The sequence below is a fragment of the Cupressus sempervirens genome, chromosome 6 (assembly GCF_028749045.1).
Source record: "Cupressus sempervirens isolate cs-2001-9-10 chromosome 6, ASM2874904v1, whole genome shotgun sequence".
In the NCBI taxonomy this organism is placed as follows: Eukaryota; Viridiplantae; Streptophyta; class Pinopsida; order Cupressales; family Cupressaceae; genus Cupressus; species Cupressus sempervirens.
Window position 1 is genome coordinate 205,874,493 of NC_143123.1, and position 25,435 is coordinate 205,899,927.

General features: G+C 40.4%; 1 protein-coding gene across 4 annotated transcripts in view; it reads left to right on the top strand.

Annotated features, from left to right (window-relative positions):
- Positions 1-25,435, top strand: part of LOC149551954 (Peptidyl-tRNA hydrolase II (PTH2) family protein) — a 124,509-nt gene that overhangs the window by 35,679 nt on the left and 63,395 nt on the right. For all 4 annotated transcript variants that reach the window (XR_016352835.1, XR_016352834.1, XM_089787451.1 and 1 more), the window contains exon 7: positions 19,519-19,558. Coding sequence is in view for 2 of the 4 variants with exons in the window: in XM_089787451.1 (XP_089643577.1) it covers positions 19,519-19,558 (40 nt within the window). In the remaining 2 variants the exon portion in view is untranslated. The remainder of the gene's footprint in view (positions 1-19,518; positions 19,559-25,435) is intronic.

Below are 25,435 nucleotides of genomic sequence, written 5' to 3' on the forward strand. Positions count from 1 at the left end.
ATGCTTATAATAGAGCACCGGACCTTGAAAGTGAACAGAAGAAAAAGAAGAAGAAAACTAGCTCCTCTGATTCTGATGACGACGAGCCTGCCGAAGATGATAGCAGTGACGATGAAGGTAGTAGCAAAAAGGTTCGTGCCTTACAGAAGGATATGGTTCGAATGATGGAGTTCAAAAACATGCAGAAGGAGCCAAAAGGTAGTGAACTGTGGTGCACGGAATGTAAGACCGACGGTCATACTAAGGGATCGTGTCCGAAGAACCAATTCTGTGACATCTGTCAGATCATGGGCCATTCGACAAAGGACTATCCCTTTAACATGAAGACAAGAGGATCTCCGCAGGTGCTTCTTACGCAATAGGCTTCCCCATCGGGCAGTAACGGAAATGCAAACATTGATGGTGTCACATCTGGAGGGTGTAGGAATAATAGCAGAGGGCAAAATAACAACAATGCAAACAATAACAATAATAATGGAAGCCGAAGTCGAACCCAGTATGATGCAAACGAACGGCCGATCGTTCAATGCCAAGCATGTAATTTGTGAGGTCATTTTGCGCGGGATTGTACAGCGGCAAACACACCGAAATTATTATGCAGATGGTGCGGACCCGACGATCACGAAGATTCCAAGTGTCCAAAGGTTGGAGTAAACTTGATCACTGTTGGCACGGATGTAGAGGAGGTTCGGGCAATTACACGGAGGCAAGCAGAGGAAAAGAGAAATGTGGGGGAAGTGCAGGCGGACATTGCAAAGGCATCGTCAGCGGGGACATCTCAGTTGAAGGACATCACCGGCACCTTGGCAAGGAACTTCGCAGAACAAAACATTGTACGACAGATCTTACAAACGGAGATACTAATCAAGATAAGTGACCTCCTTCTCACAATACCCTAGTTACGGACGGCCATTCTGAATCATACATCGTTTCCGAAAGCACCGGAGGACACAGGAAGGGACAGTAGGGAAGTGATGACAACAGATCCAATGCTACTGGCACTCACATCCGGACGACATCCAGCGGTCGTCGAGATGGGGATTTTGGGAAATATTTTGACAGAGAAAATTGTTGACGGAGGGTCCGGCGTGAATGTCTTACCGGAGGATACCTGGAAGAAGTTGGGGAAGCTGACGTTGTGGCCACCTACATTCCAGTTGCTCACGGCGGACCAGCACGGGATCAAACCGTTGGGAACCTTAAGGGCGCAAACGGTAACTATTGGTACGCAACCATTTTTATTGGATTTTGTGGTTATTCCATTGAAAAGAAAATGATATGATGCTATTCTGGGACGGGATTGGTTGGTGCAAGCAAAAGTAAAACATGATTGGAAACGCAATACCCTATCAATGGAGCGCGGAGGCAAAAGATTCATAATTGACCTGCACACGCAAATGGTTGGCGAGGAGGCAGCATTGTCAGATTTTGACAGTGAAGGCGAGAGTGATGACGAAGGAAAGAGGAGAATGGAACTGGATGAAGGAGTATTGAGACTTGACGGAGGATCGAATGACGACGACCTGGACTCGATGAATGGCCTTTACCACTGGCAGATAGAAGACTACGAACTCTTTCCGAATTGCAATATGCTAAGGGTCGACGAAGATGAGAAAAAGGAGGAAAATGAATGTCCGTAGGAATGCAGGGAAGCGGAAGAAGGAAAAGCTGCCATGGCTGAAGCTGAGAGGAAGAACATACAGTTTGAACATAGAAAAACGAAAGATCCCACTGTCTGGTACATGGTGAATAGACCGCGCGGAAAGAAAAGGTTACACCGCAGCATAAAATTAGTGGAAGGGCACCGACAGCAAGGAAATAATCCAGTTGCGCGACGACCGTAGGCACAGTGGGCGACGGGGGTGGCACAGAACAAACGTAAGGCGTATGATGGTCAGAATGAAATCAAAGTGGAAAAGTTTAAGGGCAGATGGGTTGGACCATATCAGATTCGGAAGGTCGGCGACAATGGAGCGATCAGATTATCAACTTTGGAAGGGCAGAAGATACCTCCGGCAGTCAATAGATCCAAATTCAAAATATATGGTGCCAGGAAGATTCCGTCGCTGTCACAGGATGGCCAGCTGACTCCGTCGTCGTTGCAGAATGGCGATGCCTGGAGGCAAAATGGAGGTACCTCTGTTATTTGATTTCTTTTAGAAAAAAAAAAAGAAAAGAAAGAAAAAAAAGAAAAAAATTGAAAACAAAAGAAGAAGTGGGCCCCGTGGACAGAAAGGCCCACGGACTGAAAAGTCCCGCGGGCAACTACCTGTCCGCGGGCAGAGAAAGTCCCGCGGACAACTGCCTGTCCGCGGGCAGAGAAAGACCCCGTGGGCAGCAGTCTGACCGTGGGAGTGGAGCGGAAGGTCCCCGCAGACAGTATGTCCGCGGGCACAAATTTTTTTTTTTTAAGTCCTTTGCCAAGCAAGCTCGTGGGCTTAAAATCATTTCCGCCAGAATTTATAACAGTCTCAAACGGTAAGGGAAAAGATCGCGAGCATAAAACTTGTCTTTCTCCGCCGGTAACAAGGGAAGGTCCGCGGGCAGTCTTCCCCGGTAAAAACAAAGGCCGTGGGTAAAAAACATTTCCGCCACGCTCCATTCCCTCCTCCAGCCAAACTTCCGTGGGAAACAGAGACATAAAGAAGAGTGCTTGTTCTGCCAGAAGGAGAAGAATTTCTGTGTGTAGAGGGATTTGTGGTGGATTGTAGAGGAAGTAGTTAAATATTTATAAAAAAAAAAAAAAAAAAAAACGACGACAGAATCAAGTTGTTCAGAATGAGTGACAGATGATGCCAAAGGGAAGGGGACGCATCCGTGGTTGCCAGAAAGAGTGCAGAATCGGCAGATAATGACAGAAATGGTGTGTTCCGTGCATTTCTGTGTGGGTTGCGAAGTGCTAATTTGGTCTTGGCGGCGAGGGGCGACCTCGCTGGGGGTGTTGCCCCCTAGACCCCTAGTTGTGGCGGATATCAGTCGTGGGAGTCTGACCAGTTGAGAAGAGTTGAAGTTGCTGCAGGCATGGACTTTTTGTGTACCAGAGGCAGTGGGAGCAGGTGTTGGCTGTGAGGCTGTCTTGGTGGATGCATAGAGAGCTCGGGAGGAGCTGATCGTCCAGTTGGAGGCAGTGCAGTGACACTTGGCTCAGGGTACCGAAAAACTGAAAACAGAGAAAGCAGCACAGGTGGCTATCAAGGTCAGCCTCATCAAGGAGGCAGTGTTGTGTTAGCAGAGGCTACAGGCACGGGACGAAGGTGACAGTGATGTGTTGGAAGCAGATTTCTCTTGTTGTAGTCACTCTGTTAATGTATTTTGTTTGTTAATTTGTCTCAGATATTTTGTCAGTCGTCAGGAGACGACTTTTCTTTTTGGGAGGGATGGTGTTAGCCGACTAGATGGTTCCGGCGGTATTTTGTATTCTGTAGCCGACAATCCGGCGGTGTTTCTGTATTCTGTAGCCGACGGTCCGGCAGTGTTTCTGTATTCTGTAGCCGACGTCGTCGGTAGATAGTTTGTAGCGGATAGAATATTTGTGGCCGACGGACTCCTTCGGGAAGGTTCGGCGGTAGTATTTATAGCCCGTCTGGGATCTTTGTAAACCATCATTCATCTAATATTGCGAATAATAATATAAGTTCTGCTGTTCATGTTCTATTGTCTGTATGCGTTCATTTTCTTTACCTGTACGGTAAACAACCAGTTCACTGAATGGACTTTTCCGTTGGCAGATGGAAGACTATGAACTCTTCCATAAATACATGCTTGGCATCGAGGAGCCAGAAGATGAGGAGGTATTCCCACCAACGTTTGTGGAATATAGAGAAGGAAATGCAGAGATCAATGAGAGTCCCGCCCATTGCTTTGAAGGAAAAGAGATAAGCTACGAGGAGCCGTCCGTAGAGGTTACTAATCTTGGAGACTTAGATAATCCAAGAAACATACTCATGGGAGACAAATGGGACTTGGTATTGAAGGCCGCGACATTCAAAATCTTTTTGGAGTACATAGATGTATTTGCATGGACTTACAAGGATTTAGAAGGAGTCTCGCCGGAGATTTGTGTCCACCGTATACAATTGGTACCTAGAGCCATACCTGTGCTGAAGTGCCCGTACAAAATGAACAAGAATTATGCAGTGCGTGTAGATGAGGAAATACAATGAATGCTGGAAGCTGTCATAATGTTCAAAGTTCAAACAAGTGGGTCTCACCAATTGTGATATCCATGAAGGACAGGATCCAAATCCGGATATGTGTGGACTTCCGGTGTCTCAACACCGTCACAATAAAGGATCCCTTCCCAATTCCATTCATCGACACGATTCTGGAAGAAGTGGCCGGATACGAGATGTATTCCTTCATGGATGGATTCTTTGGCTATAACCAAATCTCCATTGCCGAAGAAGACAAACTAAAAACTACTTTTGTGGTGGAGGATGGAGTGTATGCGTACAACTAAATGCCCTTTGGATTGTGTAATGCACCTACCATGTTTTAGAGGATCATTTTGCACATATTTAACAAAATGTCGGTAGGCAACTTCCGAGCATTTTTGGATGATTGGTCCATTTTCAGTAGACAAGATAACCACTTGAAGGCACTCCAAGAATGTATGGAGAGGTGTCGACAGGCAAGGCTAGCATTCAATCCAAAGAAATGTCGGTTCATGGGCACATTGTCTGCAAGACAGGATTAAAGACCGACCTCGATAAAGTAAGGGTGATAGTGCAAATGGAAGCCCCGACAAAGGTATCTAGAGTCAAGTGCTTTCTCAGGCACATTGGGTATTATAGATGGTTTATAAAGAATTATGCCTGAATTGCTCTGCCCCTGGACAAGTTGACACAGAAAGGAGAACCGTACATCTGGACTTCTGAGTAGGAGACTGCCTTCATAGAACTGAAGAATAGATTGTTGGGGGCACCCATATTGGCGTATCCAAACTGGAACAAGGATTCCATGTCCACGTGGACGCTTCAAACTTCGCATAGGTGCGATGCTGGCGCAAACTGGTGACCATGGCCTTGATCATCCAGTGTATTTCGCAAGTCAGCTACTGTCAAAAGCTGAGAAGAATTATAATACCACTGAAAGGGAGGCTCTTGGGATGGTGTACTCGGTACAAAAGTTCAAACATTACCTATTGGCTACACTATCTCCTTTTACGTGGATCACCAGGCGTTGATGTACTTGGTGAACAAACCAGTCATCCAAGGCAGAATTAGTAGATGGTTTTTGCTACTACAGGAATTCACCTTCACCATCATTGTGCGACCTGGGAAGAGTCATGTTATTGCCGACCAGCTCTCCCAAATCAGGTCCGGGGAGCCGTCGGAAGGGGTCAATGATGATTTTTCGGATGTACACTTATTTAGAATCGCCATTCTTCTAGGATGGTACAAGTCTATAAGGGAGTATCTATCAATGTCTCAATTTTCGAGGGAAATGCTGCTGGGCAAATGAAGGAAGCTAGTTTTAAGGAGTCGAACTTTTCAACTAATAAATGGTCTTCTCTACAAGATGGTTCTTGATCAAGTACTACGACGATGTGTAATGGAAGAAGTGCAAAGTGTTCTAAGGGAAGTACATAAAGGTCCGATAGGTGGCCACATGGGACCCGACACAATAGCACAGAAGGTTCTGCTTGCCGGGTTATGGTGGCCCACACTTTACAACGATGCACAAGAATGGGTGTTGAATTGTGATACATGCCAAACCACTCAAGAGGGACTTCATGCCATTAAACCCGTCCCATGCCCAGGAGTTGTTTGAACGTTGGGGACTAGACTTCGTCAGTCCACTGAAGGCGAGTAGGGCCCGACTTTGCCGATACATAGTGGTAGCCACAGAATATTTAATGAAGTGGGTAGAGGCACAAGCACTACTTGATAATTCTACCATCAGTACGGCTAAGTTCTTGTATGAACAAATCATCACACGGTATGGTATACCTATTCAATTGACAAGTGAAAGAGGGGGTCATTTTGTCAACCATGTGATCAGATTATTGACAATGGAATTCAAGATTTTTCATTCATTGTCAAGTCCCTACTAACCATGAGCCAATGGCCAGGCAGAGGCCACAATAAAATTCTGGTGGCCATCTTATATAAATCATGTGGCGTCGAACAAGCATACTGAGAGGAAAACTTGCCTTCGGCACTATGTGTCTACCGTACCACATTCAAAGTCACAACGGGACAAACGTTGTTCCAGTTGATGTTCGGCCAAGAAGCCGTGGTACGAGTTGAATTTATGGTCCCAAGTTTGCGAATTGCAATTGACAATATATCAATTGAACAAACTGGATGAACGCAGATTAACAGTGTAATGGGTGACAGAGGTGGCGCAGACCTATCAAAAGGCGTGGCACGACAAACAGTTGAAAAGAATGAGATTTCAGCGAGGCCAACTCGTGCTTCGGTACACCGGCCGCAATGAGATAAAACTAGGGAAATTCAAGGTTAAATGGCTTGGACCATATAAAGTGAGAGAAGTCGGCGACAATGGCTCCATAAAACCATGGACCTTGGATGGGCGTGAAATCCTGGATGCCATCAATGGATCAAAGTTAAAAATTTATTAGGAATGATAGGGAGGCGAAGTAAGAAATCATCGCAAATTAGACTTAGGCGATTTAAAAAAAATAGATTAAGTGTCCCGGGGACACATGTGGCCGCGAACACTAAGTGTCCTGCAGGTGCATGTTTCTGTGGACAGTAAGTGTTTCTGCGGGGATATGTTTCTGTGGAAGGAGGTGCAAATATAAGCCGTGAAATTAAATACATGCTGCGAGGGAAGTTTAAATACATGTCGCAGAAGTTATAAATTTATGTTGCAGAAAGTTTTTTTGCCAAGGTTAATCAACAACAAGTAAAGTCATGGGAGGAACAAAGAAGTTTGCACTGAGGATGGAGAAAGGCAGTCAGCGGTAGTAGTATTGGTGTTAGTATACAGGAAGAGCATCCGTAGGAGGAAGTCATAAGAAGAATATTTGCTGAAGGAAAAGAAGAAAGAAGCCACGTTCTGGGGGAGTGGAAACATATTCAAAACATTGCGTCCGTGGGAAAAAGAAGAATATCCATAGAGAAGTGAAAGACAACAAAGGCTTCAACGTGGGAACCATTACCATGGGAGAAGCATTGCCGCGGAAGACAAAAAGAGAAAGCAAACCCTACCCTAACCGTTTCCGTTGGTTACATTAAAAGACAAAACAAGAGACCGTTACTATGGAGTCCGTAGGGAAAAGAAAACAGTGGAAAAATTAGTTGAAGGCAAATGTGGAAAAGAATGTGAGGGTGTTGGCTTCTGAAGTCTAAGTTGTAGGGCTGACAGCATCCAGCATAAAGAAGCAGAAAGTGAAGGCCAACTTGTCAAACCTCACAGTTCAGTTTGAAGGGTTGAATAACAGTGAGTGCCGGAAATGGTGGCAAGAGACTCCAGATATAGATTTAATCAAATAGATTCTGATATGAGTGCAAGTACATTGGGTAATACAACTTTTGGTATTTTCCATTCTGCTATTTGAATCAATCTTAAGAACTATGATAGAAAGGTACAACAAGAACAAGTACATTTTTTTACAAGAACCATCGTATGAGAGTCTCTTTCAAACCGTGAGATTTCACTAGAGTTTTTGGCATTCTTGGCCAAGGAGGTCGCAAAGTGGAGACAAAGAATCACAAGTTGTCATAAGAATGCAAGGAGTATTCGGTGATGGGTTGCGATCTCACACTAGAGGAAATGGAGTCTGTGGTGAAGGGTGCCAAGAACCGAGGACTACAGAGAGATTTCATTCGAGAGGGCCATTGGAGATGCATTATGGATGTAATTAAAAGCAAGTTGACGAGGGCAAGTAGGGCCTTAGATATCGCCTTGCCTCAGATTACATTCATGAATGACATCATGAATGATATCGTGTACGATTGGGCCACGGTCCTCGCCGACAGGATGGAGGAGTTTATGACATTACAACATCGGACATTCTTCATGCCACATCATGTCATCAGCTTGTTTCTGGAAGCAACCCTTCATCAAGTTCCTAGTAGATGACTTTGAAGTTCCACCAAGGGGGAAGTTGGTGCTAGGAAAACCTCCAGATTTAACTGGCGACATTTAGATACAGGTGGAATTGTGGCCGGCCAGAAGAGGGTATTGTAGGGGTTGAAGGCTTTCGGGGACACAGACAGCGGAAGGGAGGAAACCACAGAGAGCAGTGGGGTTGAATCCGAGGAAGAGAGTACCTTGGCGAAAGTTGGGAGCGATGGCGTAGTTGGAGGGTCCACATTTTTCACCCCTCTCCAATTGCTAACTTCGGCACACTTGACAACACTACCTGGCTCATTCCCCCGTTTGGCCAGAGGCATGCTCCAGTTATCATGACTCCACCGACGACCACGATAGATGTTATGACTCCATATAATGTTTTACCAGATCTAGTTGCACTAGTAGCAGAGATAGTAGAGATGCACGCAACAAAGCCCAAACCTTAGGTTCGACTAGATGTGATTGGCTCTGACGCTGTGGTCACCATATCTTCATCTTTGTTGGCCAAGGCCCAACCAGCATAGCCAGCACAGCCAGTCGAGAGCTCATCTTTGTTGAATGAAGCCCAACCAGCACAACCAACATAGTTGAGAGCATGGAGCCGACATAGGCAACACAATTAGAGAAGGTTGAGGTGATGGACAGAGCCAGTGCATTCCTGCAACATCGGTTCTAACTAATTCTTGTAGAGATCGGTCCCTCCATTCAGTCCCCGAGGCATGGAGAGTGTTTACCGTACTGGTAAAGAAAACAATGCATACAGACAATGAACACGAACATGAACAGAATAGCAGAATTATATTCCCATATGCCAGACATACATTATGCTTCATAATATCCGTAATAGTAGATGATTCATTACAATGTTCCGGGACGGGATATAAATACTACCGCCGAACCTTCCCGAAGGAGTTCGTCGGCCACAATATTACATCCGCTACAAACTATTTGCCTGTCCGCTACAAAATACAAAACACCAACGACAATCATTCCGTCGGCTACAGAATACAAAACACCGACGACAGTCAATCCGTTGGCTACAGAAACACCGCCGGAACCATCCAGTCGGCTGACACCATTCCCCCCAAAAAAAATAGTCGTCTCCTGACGACTAACAAAATATCTGAGACAAATTAACAAACAAAATACATTAACAAACTAACTGCAACAAGAAAAATCTGCTTCTGCCACATCACTTTTACATTCCTCCCGTTGCATTTGTAGTCTCTGCTAACACAATACTGTCTCCTCAAGCTGACCTTGATAGCCACCCATGCTGCTTTCTTTGTCCAACTCCTCGGTACCCCGAGCCAAGTGTTGCTGCACTGCCTCCAACTGGATGATCAGCTCCTCCCGAGCTCTCTACGCATCCACCAAGACAGCCTCACAGCCAACACTTGCTCCCATTGCCTTTGGTACACAGAAAGTCCATGCCTGCAGCAACTTCAACTCTTCTCAACTAGTCAGACTCCCACGACTGATATCCGCAACGACTGGGGGTCCAGGGGGCAACGCCCCCGGTGGGGTCGAGGGGTAGCGCCCCCGTGGGGTCCTGGCGGGGTCGAGGGGCAGTGCCCCTCGCCACCAAGACCAAATTAGCACTTCAAAACCCACACAAAACTGCACGGAACACACCATTTCTGTCATTTTCTGCCGATTTTACACTCTTTCTGGCACCCACGGATGCGTCCCCTTTCCTTTGGCATCATCTGTAACTCATTCTGAACAATTTGAATTTGTCGTCGTTTTTTTTTTAAGCCACCTTCCAAACTGCTTCCGTGGACAAGATAGGCCGGAGGAGGGAGTTGACAGCACTAGGCGGTTTCGTTTTCCTTTCCCGTGGGGAGCAAAAGATGAAAAAGGAAACAAGACGGGTTTTGATAGAAGTCTGCGGCCGATGACTTGGAGGCTTTGTTTCCCCATCTCGACGATTGTCGGATGCCGTCCAGATGTGAGTGCCAGCAGCATTGGGTTTGTTGTCATCACTTCCCTACTGTCCCTTCCTGTGTCCTTCGGTGCTTTCGGAAACGGTGTATGATTCAGAATGGCCGTCCGTAACTGGGGCATTGTGAGAAGGAGGTCACTTATCTTGATCGGTATCTCCGTTTGTAAGATCTTCCGTACAATGTTTTGTTCTGCGAAGTTCTTTGCCAAGGTGCCAGTGATGTCCTTCAACTGAGATGTCCCTGCCGACGATGCCTTTGCAATTTCCACCTGCGCTTCTCCCAATTTTCTCTTTTCCTTCGCTTGTCTCCGTGTAATTGCTAGAACCTCCTCTACATCCGTGCCGACAGTGATTAAGTTTACTCCAGACTTTGGACACTTGGAGTCTTCGTGATCGCCGGATCCGCACCATCTGCATAATAATTTTGGTGTGTTTGCCGTTGTACAATCCCGCGCAAAATGACCCCACAAATTACATGCTCGGCATTGAACGATTGGCCATCCATTTGCATCATACTGAGTTCGACTTCGGCTCCCATTATTATTGTTATTGTTTGCATTGTTGTTATTTTGCCCTCTGCTATTATTCCTGTACCCTCCGGATGTGGCACCATCAATGTTTGCATTTTCGTTACTGCCCGACGAGGAAGCCTGCTGCGTAAGAAGCACTTGCGGAGATCCTCTTGTCTTCATGTTAAAGGGACAATCCTTTGTCGAATGGCCCATGATCTGACAGATGTCACAAAATTGGTTCTTTGGACACGATCCTTTAGTATGACCGTTGGTCTTACACTCCGTGCACCACAGTTCATTGCCTTTTGGCTCCGTCTGCATGTTTTTAAACTCCATCATGTGAACCATATCCTTCTGTAGGGCACGAACCTTCTTGCTGCTACCTTCGTCATCGCTGCTATCATCTCCGGCAGGCTCGTCGTCATCAAAATCAGAGGAGCTACTTTTCTTCTTCTTTGTCGTCTGTTCACTTTCAAGATCCAGTGCTCTATTATATGCGTCCACATATGACGACGGTGGCACAATTTTCATTTTCCTCCGCAACTTCGAGCGTAGGCCATCTATGAACTATCTTTTTAGCAATCCGTTTCGCCGGCTTGCTTTCCATTTTGTTCATTAAGTCTTTTAATCTCCTGGCGTAGACGCAGACAGTTTCGTGCTTCCCCTGCTTGGTATTGAAAATCTCTGCTACGATTTCATTATCATCTCGCAAGAGTTTAAATTCTGCTAGGAACTCCTTTTTAATGTTATCCTAGGTATTCAGCTTTTGTGGATCCGTATCCGAAAACCAATCAATCGCCACACCTTGTAGGGTTGCCGAAAATTGCCTGACCCATTCGTTGGCATCTGTGATTCCATTTGCCTGCCAGATCGTCTCACATGTCTTACAATGTCGGATGGGGTCGGCTGTACCATCGCCCTCAAACTTCGGCAGCTTTTCTTTGGGTCCCGCCATCAGAACACTGGAGGTTTGCACTCCCACACCGGCAGTCGAGACTCCCACATCGGCGGTCGGCACTCCCACACCGGCAATTTGAACTCCCACATCGGCAGTCTGCACTCCCACACCGGCGGTCTGCACGCCCACACCGACGGTCTAAACTCCCACACTGGCGGTTTGCACTCCCACACCGGAGGTCTAAACTCCCACACTGGCGGTTTGCACTCCCACACCGGAGGTGTCGATAGCTGCGAACCTTGGTGAAGAAGACGGATCTTCTGAAGTTGTTTCCTGCGGAATTCTATCCCGGACGAAGAGGTCATTCCACGCTCGTGCTCCCTCGGCACTGCGAGCCGTGCGAGTTGATGCTCTTCCGTCTGAATTTTCTTCCCTCGGTGAACACAAATTCAAGAACTCCTCCTGTGCTTCTTCCACCAATTCCACCTGCTGTTGAGTCTCCTCCAACAATTCTTCGGCGCTCCGGTTTCCGTTGGCAATCTTCTGGAATCTCCTTCGGCGGTCTACCTGCTGTGCCAGAATTAAATGTTTTTGTGTAGTACGGATTCCATCTTTTCCCTTCGCCTTATTTCAATCCTTGTTAAGCTGATTTGGCATTAATCTTCATTCCTCCCACCTAGATTCATAAGGCAACGACGCCAAATGTTTACCGTACTGGTAAAGAAAACAATGCATATAGACAATGAACACGAACATGAACAAAATAGCAGAATTATATTCGCATATGCCAGACATACATAATGCTTCATAATATCCGTAATAGTAGATGATTCATTACAATGTTCCTGGATGGGATATAAATACTACCGTCGAACCTTCCTGAAGGAGTCCGTCGGCCACAATATTACATCTGCTACAAACTATTTGCCCTTCGGCTACAAAATACAAAACACTGACGACAATCATTCCGTCGGCTACAGAATACAAAACACCGACGACAGTCAATCCGTCGGCTACAGAAACACCGCCGGAACCATCCAGTCGGCTGACAGAGAGGTATCCTCAAGAGCAATTGCCATGTTAGAGCCACAGGAGGTGGGAGTACCACAGTTCGAGGATGTGCCCAGAGAGGAGTCGACACCGGATGTGGACGTGGCTACCATAGGAGAGGTAGAGATGGATATCGATGGGGAGTGGAATATCGACGATGTGGGAAAGGAGGATTATGGGTCGAATGAGGATAGATGCAAGACATACATCAAAGCTATACAGGTTGTAATGGAGAGAGGACGTATCGTTGCATATTAGGTGTTGACTCGTAGGAAGGAGTTACGTTTGATCCGAGCCTATATTCGGGGGGGTCTATCTTGAGCGTTTTCACTCTTGCTTTGAGGCCAGGGGATGACCAGCAGTGGAAACACCGGAGATGTTGGCTGATTGGGCTACAAAGCCTGAGTTGGGACCATACAACACTCCTATGGAGAAGCTGGCACACGAGATAGTGGGGGTAAATAGAGGCGTCTACTATGCTCATAGGTGTGCAGAGATAGATAGGGCATTAGAGAGGATTGCAGCTGAGAGGTCTCTGACAGTTGAGAGGGAAACTAGAGAGAAGTTAGTTGCTGAATTGGTTAGCCAACAGACAACATGGGCAACCAAGCGCGCAACGCTCTTGCGAGATAAGGAGCAGGCCAAACAAAGATTACAGGGGGCTGAAAAAGAATTGTAGACTGCTAAGGTCCAACCCATGGACGCAACATTTCTCTTGAAGGAGGCAGTGGAGGTTAAGACACAAACGTAGAAGGATTTACGCATCCGCACAGATCAAGTTTATGAGTTGCGCCGACAACAGAGCACTGAAGGACGCAACCTCCTCCCTAGTATATATTGTTTCTATGTTTGTATGTTTGTTGTCTCCTAATTTTGTTAGTTTTTTGAGTCGCCAGGAGACAACTTTTCTCTTTTGGGGGGGATGATGTTGTCCGGCAAAAGGGTAGTCAGACAGTTACTGGTGCGAACACAGTTATGTTGTTTCAATGGCATTGTTTCAGACATTATAAATGTTGTGAACACTTATGTATTTTGGCATCATTATCATTGTATGAAATATCGTTGCTGTGTACAGAAAGCATTTGATAAATGAATATTATTTTGCATTGATTATATGTTTCTTTCCTATTCACCTATGGGCTAAACACCGCTTTGATACCACTGTAAAAACCCCTAGCCAATTATAGTTCAACAATTAAACCTTAACACATTAATTACCTTGACAAATTAGGAGTTCGACATTTTATCAAACAGTTGGTTAGCAATTCAGATATCCAAATATGTGTTCAAATTGAAAATACTGAAATTCTCAATAATAATATAGAATTTTGATTGAATAGGCAATATTGAAACTTTTGCCTTTATTTTGAAACAATTGCCACTCATATGCTAAGATATATGCACCCACTCGCAATTTATTGCTGCTATTGAAAACAAGTTAATTACATAAAATTCTAGAACAAATTAATAATTACTAGAACCTGATTTGCATCAGCAGCATTATCAAATCCCTTTGAATTAATTGACAATATATTTGACCTTCCACAATGTCCTATCTCCAAGTGCAAATCGATCCTTTGGACCATTGGCGGCTCATCAGGAAAGTCCTTCAACCAATCGTTAGTACCCAAATTTGCAGCGGAGTCTCTTTGTGCAACAGGTTGTAGTTAATAAGTTGAATTCACAGGCCCTTGTGATTAACTCCCTTGCCCAAAGCAAGGTTGCAAATCCTTGAATATATGGTGCGTTAAACTCCAATTACACCAGTAGTTACTGTAAATGCCTCCACGCTGACTGGAAAGGGATCGCTGGTCCAAAATGAGTGCCGCTAGCCTCTCACGTGAGGAATGAGTTGATATTTGCCAAAGTCACCCAGAACAATGCTAATGCTGCCTTTAATAGTGAATTAGTTGCCTGTAATAATAAAATCATGGCCTCCAAACCCAAAGCAAATCACCACACAAGTTCTGATCAATTCCTTACGTCTACCTTCAGTAGTTCGATCACCTAGGCATAGTAAATACAATAGGAGCATTGAGCAATTGCTTACTTCAGCACAATTGCCAATGATAACCTCAAATCACATTCACAACTCTCTCAAAATTCATGAAACCCCCAGCCAAGTTCTCCAGAAGTCTTATAAAGATCAAGATCGTTCTCCTTAGCCACAGGAATATAGTAGAAGAATGTTAGCCAATTGTATACGTCAGCACAATTGCCAAGAATTTCTTTAACAAGACCCTTATACTTAAGCAAGGGCTCACAGGTTAGAAAATCAGGAAAAGCCACAAGGCACAAAAAACAAATATAAGTTCAAGTGTGCTTTTTCCTGATGAAAATAGCTCTCATTTATAAGATTTTTGTTGGAAAAAGTTTCCATAAAATTCCACTTAAGAAAACATGGAAGTTTCCCAAAAGAACTCAACACTAGAAACTTTCCAACTTGCTTTTTTAGAAATATCTCTTTTAAGTCATTATTATAATAATATAAACATTATTATAACTCAATGAATAAATAAATAAGAGCTCATGTAATTATTAACTTGATCAACCGCAGGTGACGACCAATTGCCAAGCCATCCACTGTGCTGCTAAAAATAGCAACTACCCATAATAGACTTACTAAAAATAGTAAGTAATCAACTGGGACCCCCAAAACACCCTGTCAACTCACGAGGGTCGCTATGATGAGCTAACTCAATCAACTGCACAGACTGGCCAAAAACGGGGACATTACAGATATGTTTCAATGTTTGAAATTTGTAATGGTTTTGTTTAGCATATGTATTGGTATACATCATTCTGAACTTAATTCTATATTTTAGTTGCATATCTATACATATATAACCCAACACTTCAAAAAAATCTGTCGTACTAGTGTTTTGTACCCACATACTATACTTGTTCCTATTCACGATTCGACAACTTAGATTTAAAGATATGACAAACACGATCACTCTTACTATCCTGCTAAGACTGGCTCTAGATTAGATTTTTGTTTAATTGCCCTCTAAATGAATTTTATTGGTGATTACTTCAAGCTTTAACAATGATTGACCTGAATTGGCCACAAAATATTCCAAATCTTGATGTTTAGTTTAACCTGGATGTCAATCAAAATCCATTGATGAAGCATTGGGTGATGAGAATACCTTAGAGCAATTTTAACTTAAGGTCTCTCTGGTCCCGTGTTTTCTTACGGTATGTTGTGTGGAATGCCACAAGGTACGTAAAGGTTACACAAACTTCACCTGATGAACTGTATGCAAACTGTATTGAGCTTTGATCTTCTCACAACAATATCTTTTTTCTATCTGATCTAAAACATCTAAGATCTCGACATGATAGTGAGTTATTGTGGAACTCTATATCTCAGCCATGAATCATGATTAGATTTTGCAATGAAATGCAGTAGGTTTAAGCCGTTTAATTGGGATGCTTTTGCATCATTTGACATTGGTAAATTGGAAGAAGATATTTAAATTTAACAATTTTTGTAGGAAATAAAGTTAAAAGTTTAAAAATAATGTGTTAAAACCTAAAAATAGTCATACATGCTACAATAATAAAATAAATAGTGTTTTTGCTAAAACCAAAAATGCATAGTTACACCGCCCTAGGGGATGGTGGACGGTGGAATGGGGGCGACAAGTTTCCAAAATAGGGGGACAAAGGGGCCTTGATTTGGGGACGATGGGGTGATAACAAGGGGATGGTGGCGGGGTACAAAGGGGGGTTGTATATACTATAAATATTGTACTTAAAATGCTAGTATGAAATGATGTATTGCAATATAAGATATAAAGATGTAAATGAGTAAATATTTGAACATTGCATTGAATTGGAATATCGAACATTAAACATAAATAGTCAAATCAACAAATAGTCAACACCAGGACGTCACCTCATCCTCGGAGGAGGTGATTGAATTTGGTGGCGTTGTTGGGGATTGGGGCAAAAAGGGGGGGAACGCTTCTCTGTGTTATTATGTTAAAATATAATCAATGTAATACAAATGGAAGTGATAATTGAAGTAGAATAATATTATAATAATTTTTCATACCATAATTTGATGAAGTCTAGCTAGAAAATTAGCATTTTTGTCTATAAATTATAATATAGAATTAGCATTAAAATTGAGTTCAATCCTTTTGAAGTATATGTTTGAATAGATAAATCTAACATTTAGGAAAGAAATAAAGATCTTGAAGTTATTAGAAAAAAAGGAAAAAAAAAACTATCTGCTAACTCTGAAAATCGCACAAATTTTCTCCTCAAATCACCTTTAATTTTATTTGAATCACTCAAATAAATATGCCAATGCCGTGTTAAAATATTGCAAGGGTTGGATTTTCTTAAAAAGACAGTTTTTTGTGTTTTGAATGAGTTTATTTTATATTTTCATTTATATAGTGAGACCTTGTGGTAGGCTTGCCAAATTCTTGGGTGAGTCCACATGGTAGACTGGCCAAGGAATTGGGCAAATATATGATTTGAAGATCATGGTGTTTTAATTCTGTTGTCCTAAATGTGCACATTAGGTGGATGTTGCAGTTCTTTACATTATATTAATCCTTGATTAATGATGGTGCCTTTGGAGAGAGTTACAAAGTTGGGCATGTGACTAAAAAGCTTGACACCCCTTGAAGAATGACAACACTTTTGGAGAGATGCACTTGAGAGTTAACATTATTAATTAGTTGACTAGAATCTTCTAGCTAGTTTGTGTTAGACGGAGAGTTACATTGGCGAGAGAGGTTATAGAAGAGGAGAGGAGAGCAAGTTTGTGTTAGCTTCCTCATTTTTCTTGTATGTTGAAGGTGGGAGAAAGAGTCTTGAAGATCTTTAACTAGGTTGAGAAGCTCAAGGGCCTTACAACACCAAAGTTGGCAGTTACTAATTCCTAATTTCTTGTTTGTTGTTGTGTAATGGGATTATTGTTTTATATTTCAGATGTGGGATTGTTGTGAGTGAGATGTAGTATGTTTTACAACACTTTTACTTGTGGAAGTGCTGCTTGACTTCCTCTCTAAGGCCCCAATGTATTAGTTTTAAACTATTGTAATGGAATCGACACTTCTCTATGCCGTGTTGTTCATGAATTACCTTTAAGAACTAGTAATGTTCCCATTTGCACGAGCATCAAAGTTTGAAGGATTAGCCTATTATTGTGTCCCTCATAGGCTAATTATTGTGGATAGAGGGTCTTATGAGCCAGAGGCTTGGTTAATGGAGGCTCTTGTCTTCTCCAAAATTCAGTATGTTCCCGTTTGGTCTTCGTTTGGCTCAGATTGGATTTGTTTTGGCTGAGTTTCATATACTTACTATTTATAGTAAATTCAAGGTTAATAGAGATGGAGCCCTTTTTCTATTTTTAGTAAGGTAGTGATATAGACAGAGGATAGAGTGGTTGATTCCTTGGTTCAGACGGCTTGTCACAATAATGAGTATTTAATGAGCTACCAATAGTTTAATTGCCTTTAATGATGTTTAATTATTTAATTTATATTATAAAGTTATTGATTTACTTTATAATAAAGTGGGGGCTATGTTGAGTGTAATGAGTAATTAATACAAATTGATTAAAACTGTGTATTAGTAATAATGTATTATAAAGTCAACTCATTATTTTAAAGACAAATATCAAAATCATTAAAGAGCCTTGCTAATGAAGACTTATGGGAAAATATTATAAAAGAGTCTTGGAGAGAATAATTTTTTTTTGGTGCATTTGTTTATTGTGTTTGGTTGAAGAGAAATTTTTAACAAGGGTTTCAAATTTTGAGCTTGAAGAGTTGCAAATTCTTCCAAGTTTTTCTAGCACATTGAACTGGTGAAACTATCGAGCAAATTGTGTCACTGTTGGCTTCAATTAGAGGTCACAATTGTATCTAATGGGATCGGATGTGTGTTAAGGGTTGGCAGTTTTTATTTTTGGCAGCATTAATCACAATATGGATTGTGTTAAGTTTAGGGGGCACATGAATGGTTAATGAAGGCTTGTTTGCGTTTGTAAGGGCCAGTGATTTATTACCAGCATTTATATCAGAGATATACATCATTCAGGAAGCTGCGATTTCAACAGATAAATTGATGGCTCGTCATTTCACATAAAAATCAAGTTCTTTGATGTATTTTGCATTATCTATCGGCATATGGCGCTGTTGTAGATGCACATTTTATATCAGGTAATTGGCATTTGGATTCTGAGGCATACAACTGATACTTGATTTAGCATATAACTGAAGGCAGCAAAGGATTGCATGCCATATTTTTGTCAAAATGCTTAATTGCTGTAAGTGATTAATTTACATAAATATTTACATTTGGGAATTGAAAAGATGCATACCAAGTGTTTGTGAAAATGCTCATTGGCTGTAGGTGCACAATTTACATGTAGAAATCATATGTATGCATTTGAAAAGACCAAAGGAAGTTGCATTTGCACCTAGTTTCTTGCTAAGACATTGTAGTGTTAATGCACAAGCATTTGGACATCATTTCAAAGTTTCAAACCATTCAAAGTGATCAAAATGTCAATCTGAAAACTAATAACAACAAATTAGAGGTTCATGACAAGTGTTTGACAATATTCCTTGAGCCTTAAATCAACAAGTTAAGGGCAGCTTAGCAAGGGATATTACAGAATTACATATCCTAGGAATATATGAGGATCATTTCTTTGCTGATTTTAACTATCAATTGCTGCGTTGTGAGTGTTCTAAATCTTACAAATCAGTAAATTATAATGTGAAAGAACCCAAACAATGGTGTAAACTTTCACCTTTCAGGGATCTCCATTGAGAGTCTTGTTATGGCAATCTGAACTCCGGGTTGAAGATCTTATGAATAGGTCTCTTTTTGCAGTTTATGGATGCTTTTTAGACCTTAGATAGCTTTGTAAATGTCTGTTGTTATGTTCTCGTCCAAGGGAAAGGTTGCCATTCACCTGGTTCCCTACCCTTGACTACATCAATGAATGAAATAATATGTTTTCAGATTTTATATATTTTTTCAGTGATAAATTTACACTCCAGATTTTGATTTATAAGTTATTACTGTACCAGGTATCAGCAGGGTCAAAAACTGTTCTGGCCATTGGACCAGGTGTGTGTACACACATTCTCATCTCTCTTTTTCTATTTTGTATTATTATCTTTCATGAGTGGTGCAATTTGGACCAAAACATTGTCTAGATAGAATTGTGGTCCTTTTGTATTTCTTTCCTATGCCCTACTTGTGTAGGCTATATCAGAGGAAAATTGGCAAAGTCCAGCTGTATTCTCTGAAAGAAGCAATTTTGGATTCTCGTGATCATTGTTTTACAACCCATAATTTTATTGGAAACCACTACCTTTAAAGAAGTTGAATGAATATTATGAAAATGAAAGAAAAGAATAAATAGAGCAGAAATAATGGAAATGAAAGTAGTGAAATGAGGTATGCTAATCCATAGAAACAGAAATCTGCAAAAAATCACGGTTATACAAAATTAATCAGGAATCACCAATGCTGCTGATTTATTCACTGAAAAAATCGCGATTATTTGGTCAACGATTATTTCACAATTTTTTTGGTGATTATTCGGCAAAGAAAACTCTATATAGTAGTTTTCACAGAGAAGATGTGAATTTCATCGGGCATTCAAGATGATGGTCAAGAAAGGGATTGCATTAAAGGTAGAGTTCCACATATATTCATAAAATCCTACTCTCTGTTGGTATTCTTCAGTGTCTTCATTCAAGATTTGTGAGAGAAAAGTCACATATGAATATGAGATGTCTTTCAATATTAGGAAGGTTCTAGAATTTCTTTTTCATCATATCTATGAGTGTGTACTCCATAGAAAATGATTTTTTTAGAGAACATAATCATTTGGAAAACCTAGGCCACTGTAATTTCATGTGCTTAGCTTTTATTGCAATCTTCAAGTTATTACAACTTATTGTAATATTTGATCAACACAAATGTTTTCTTATCCTAACTAAATTGGGACAATTAGCAATGAATTTAGAAAGTGTGATAACCCCAATACGGTTATAACTTTGACAAACACCGATTTCTTCACTTTTCAATTGTTAACATTTTGTCGAGCACTTGGCAAGCAAACTCAAACCGAATGAAAGTATTGCTTTGTGCAAGTTTGTTTTATAGTTTTTGAACAATGTTATATACAAATAGGTAAGCTGCAAATAGGTGAGCATCACCTAGATCCAATGAGTGCTAAGTGTTCCATTTATTCTCATGAGAGATGGATTCATGTTGAATCACTACTCATGAAACATGGGTCAATGAGTTTGACTCAAAATCACACAGTTAAATCCTGATAGCAATATCACAATTTGACTTGATGTGGAAATTATCTCCTATTTATCAATCGAATATTTAATCAGGCTGCAAATGACAAATTGCTCTTGATGCCTGATTTGCTAAAAAAGATCATCGTTCAATTTATGAGTTATCAACAATAAAACTTCAATCCACAACTCTAATTCCTTTATTAAATGCACAACAAATTACAGTTTCAAATGCAAAGAACCTGATTCTAAAAGCTTTCAGCAGACCATCTCTCTATCAATCCTCTTTAGCTTCCGGCAGCAAAATGTGGACCTGTTTTTAGGAGATTGCAGTCTGAGAATAGTGTCCACATCCAACCAAGAAGAACACCCTTACAGCCAATAACAAGCAGACCTGATAGGATATTCTGCTTCACCAAAAATCTCACAGCTAATGCTGTCCAACACCTCTGTAAATCACCCAATTTGTAGGACTTAGCATCCCAGAAATGCAGCATCTATGTGCATGTAATTCCCACGCTGAAACTAATAATATGCCCAGCTAAGCCAATTGCATCTAGTATGTAATGCCCTCAATTGCAGATATAAAACGATCAACTTCAGCAATCAATGTTGCCAACCAACCACAGTAATCACAGCTCAAAGAAGACAATAACAATATCAGAAATCTATACTTCTCAGCTACAGTAGACACAGTTTGAGTAGACCCTTCAAATCAGATTGAAAATCAAATCAATACCACTTTACCTCAGCAGTGGATTGATGTGCAAACTCAAACCCAAAACCATCATAGAGAATAATTGAAAAGCAATAGACAAGAATGATCAATACTCATAATGGGAGCCATATTTATAATCGCCATTGTGCAACTTAGCTTCAACCACAGACCTTTCACTTTAAAGCGTTTCTGCTTTATATTTAGGCACATAATATAATTTATTAATTTTCTTTTGGCTCCCAAAAATGACCTTTTCAATCATATCATGAAATTTTAACACACGAGGTCATTGTTTCTTGTGCCCATGATTTAAAACTTTTCAACTTGGTTCCAACAAGCTATGACACTAAGGTGGCCAACATACAATACTAACAAAAATAGCAACCTCAACATATTTAGTTGAATAATAATAATAATTCACCCGTCTTGTGAAAATGACTGAAGAAGCATCGGAATCGGAATTTGACAACACAGGAGTGATCTTGATGAAGAAAAACGATAAATGAACCTAACGGGGTGACTTACTAAAAAAATGATCTTTTTCATCAAAACTCACCTAGAGGAGCACCTCTACTTGCTTGGAAAGTGTTTCATAACAAATGGTCTTCATAATCATTTCATGTAATATCCACCCTAATTTTTTGTGTTTTGGCATGTTTCTTGTTTTCTGAATGCTGAATTTGGGGTTTTGAAGACAATGCAACAATGCAAGGATAAATAATTTTTGAAATAATATTTTAACTTTAAAGAGAATAAAAATACAATCATCATTCATCAATTGTAAGCTCTTCTAAATGGTTATGACACGTAAAGGCTGAAACAATTGACCAATGAAAACAAAATCAGAAAAATAAACTGCATCAGAACTTGAAATATCAAAAGCTTCCAAAATCATTGAATTGTAACATTATTTAAGAAAAGAATGATTAATAAAATATTTTTTCATCGAAATTTACCACAAGGAACTCCTCTATGTACTTGGGAAATGTCTCATAATAAATGGTCTTCATAAGTGTTTCCTGTAATAAGCACCCTACTTTTTTTTAATATTTTTAGTTTGTGTTTGTTTTCTGATTGCTGAATGCCGGGTTTTGAAGACAATGTGACAATAGATGGTTTTTACAATTATATTTAAACTTTAAAGGGAATGATCATTCAAATGCTCAATATTTGAAATACCCACAATCGAGAATTAACTTCCAGATTTTACTAGAGAGTTTTCACAGCAGAATAATGGTGAAACTAATAATATCCAGATGGCTATATAGCTTCTGTATGATAATTTAAACATACTCAGAAGCTGCAATACTACATATGTCTGAAGCAAACTCTAGACCAGCAAACTAGGGTTGCAATGATGGGTTCAAAACCCTCCAATCTGTACTCTTCATCAGCAAATAATAGCTTCAATATCACCTCTAAAACCCTTGACTGAAATTATGTGTTTTTTCCCTGGTACATTTTATCAAACAGTTGGTAAAAGACTGAAAATAATATTCGTTTACATTTGCAGACTGACTTATTCAAACTTGCAATGTTCTTATGCCAAGTTTTTCGCACAGAATATCATAAGATCGCCTGTGAATTTCATCCAAATTTTTAACTTTCTCTCACTGAGTTATTCTGTCAAACAATTTGCATACAGTCCTTGGAAGATACCAATCTGAAATATATGAAGTTTCTGAATGGTGTTGCCTTACAGTGCCAAGGATACTGTTCAAAAGCCTCAACATGCATTGAACAAGTAAAATAACAAATCGCAAGTCTGTTCCAAGACATATTTTATGAATGACTGAATCAAGAAGAAATGAACTTTTCAATCTGACCTTGAAATGTATTTCAAATGTGAAATAATTCCACAATCAGAACAACAAAACTCAAATACAGAATATTTTATGAGTTACATTTCTGATAAAGATCAATTCATGATACTCAAGGACCAGATTGTTACTATGGCATGCGATGAACCTCTAATGAACCTCCAGTGGCTAGCAAGGAGTGGTTGTACAAGAAACTCTTCAGACTCTGCAATCTGCTTATTATCAACAGATTTTGAGCATATACTGAGTTTATATATTAGAGATTAAGCCACAACTGAATCAGAGATGTTGGGTGCCCTTCTTTTTGATCAGATTTATGGTAGTTGTCATAACCTGTGACTTGCTTCTACAAGTAGCTATCTATTCGCTATTATCTCATTACAAGCAGCTTTCAAAATCAGAACTGAGATAATATATTATCACAAACCGTATAAAGATATATCCTGGAATGTATCCTCACACCAATGAAGGAGGCTGATGCCGCAAGAAGGATTTGGGCATGGACAGTACACCCCTGGAATGTCATGCACCAAGAAATAGTATAGAAGCCAATAAATCATATAAAATCAGAAATGAACCTCCACGCCTGGCAATAATGATATCAAAACCAATTGCACTAAACAGAGCTTCAATACAATATTCCTGTAGCATAAGAAAACTATTGAATTCGAATCGCTCACACAGAAGCCCATGTAGTCATTAGGAAAGGGTCCACGCCAAGGAAATAACCAGCTGCGCTAAGAAGTCTCTCGCCAAATTAAGTAAACTGCATCAACTTCTGTACTCATGTCCAGCTGATAAGGTGAAGTGGTTAAGTATTTCGGACTTATATGCTAAGAGGGCTCATGAATTATATCATTTCAATTGCTTTCAAATTCCATAGAAATATAGGTCCTGTAGTAATAACGAAATATAACAAGCCTTACATTTGAAATGAATTATTTATTTCATTCATGAATCAGCTCCATAATACCAAACTTATACATCTTAGAAAATAATATCCCAACAATGGTTCAGCTTCAATATATTATAAATTATACTTCAGATGTTCCAAATTATATTTGCTAAAAATCACGACAAGGTCAATATATCTTCATACTCTTCAAATTCATCTTCCACACAAGATTTTATAAATTTCATATTTAAAACATTGAAGTGCAGATGCAATATCTAAGTGATTCCACCGATAGTTTCACCACCGAAATTGATGTTCCCAAGAGGGTTTTCATCCTCTATTGGATAAGCTGGAACAGCTAGAATGAGTCCCAAACTCCAAAGCCGCAAGTGTTACAATCAGAGGAAATTAATAACTCTATCTCCAATGAGCCTCTCACCTTTCTTTTATAACCCACTGAAGAAACTCTTCAAATTAATCTTTTCACATTTCCCCATCTCTTTTCATATTCCCTTTGCTTTTAATTTTAAACTTCAATTTAAGAAACAATAATGTGGCCCATTGATAGAATTTTATAAGGACCTTATTAAATAATTAAAATATAATTTTTAATTATTTTATTATATATCTAGGGTAGATAAAGGGGAAATTAAAAAATAATAATGTAAATGATGAAAAACTCTTATCAAATCAGTTTTTGTAAGATTAAGAAAAGATACTATCAGACTATATCATACAAAAATTTGCAGAATTTTGCTTATTCTATTGAAGGAACTTTATAGTGTTTAGTAAAAGCCACAGTCCAAAACCAAATGAAGAACTATTTACTGATGTTCTGAATAAATTGTGTCAGCTCTAATCTGGGAGATATCCAAGATTTTGTTCCCCAGCAAGGGAAAATATTTTAGTCAATATATTGAGCCCCCTTCTAATAATTGCTTCATAAAAAATTGTCCCTTGATGGGACAATTCATTTAATCATGCAGCCAGATTATTGCTTCTGCAATCTTCCAACTCCTGAGTTACAGCAGCTTTTTTTTTCTCACAGCCCCATTTCATTGTTTTACAATTTCTTTTCACCAGTTTCAAGTTCTTAGCAAAGAAAAAACGCAAAGTGGAGTTTTGTTTCTTTTAAATGGCAGGAAAGTTGTTTGGCAATTTCTGAATCATGTTTAGCATTCGCCATTTCTGCAAGAGATTTCCTCAAATGAAGTTTTGATCTTCTCATACATTTGGAGAGCATCTTGCATTTTC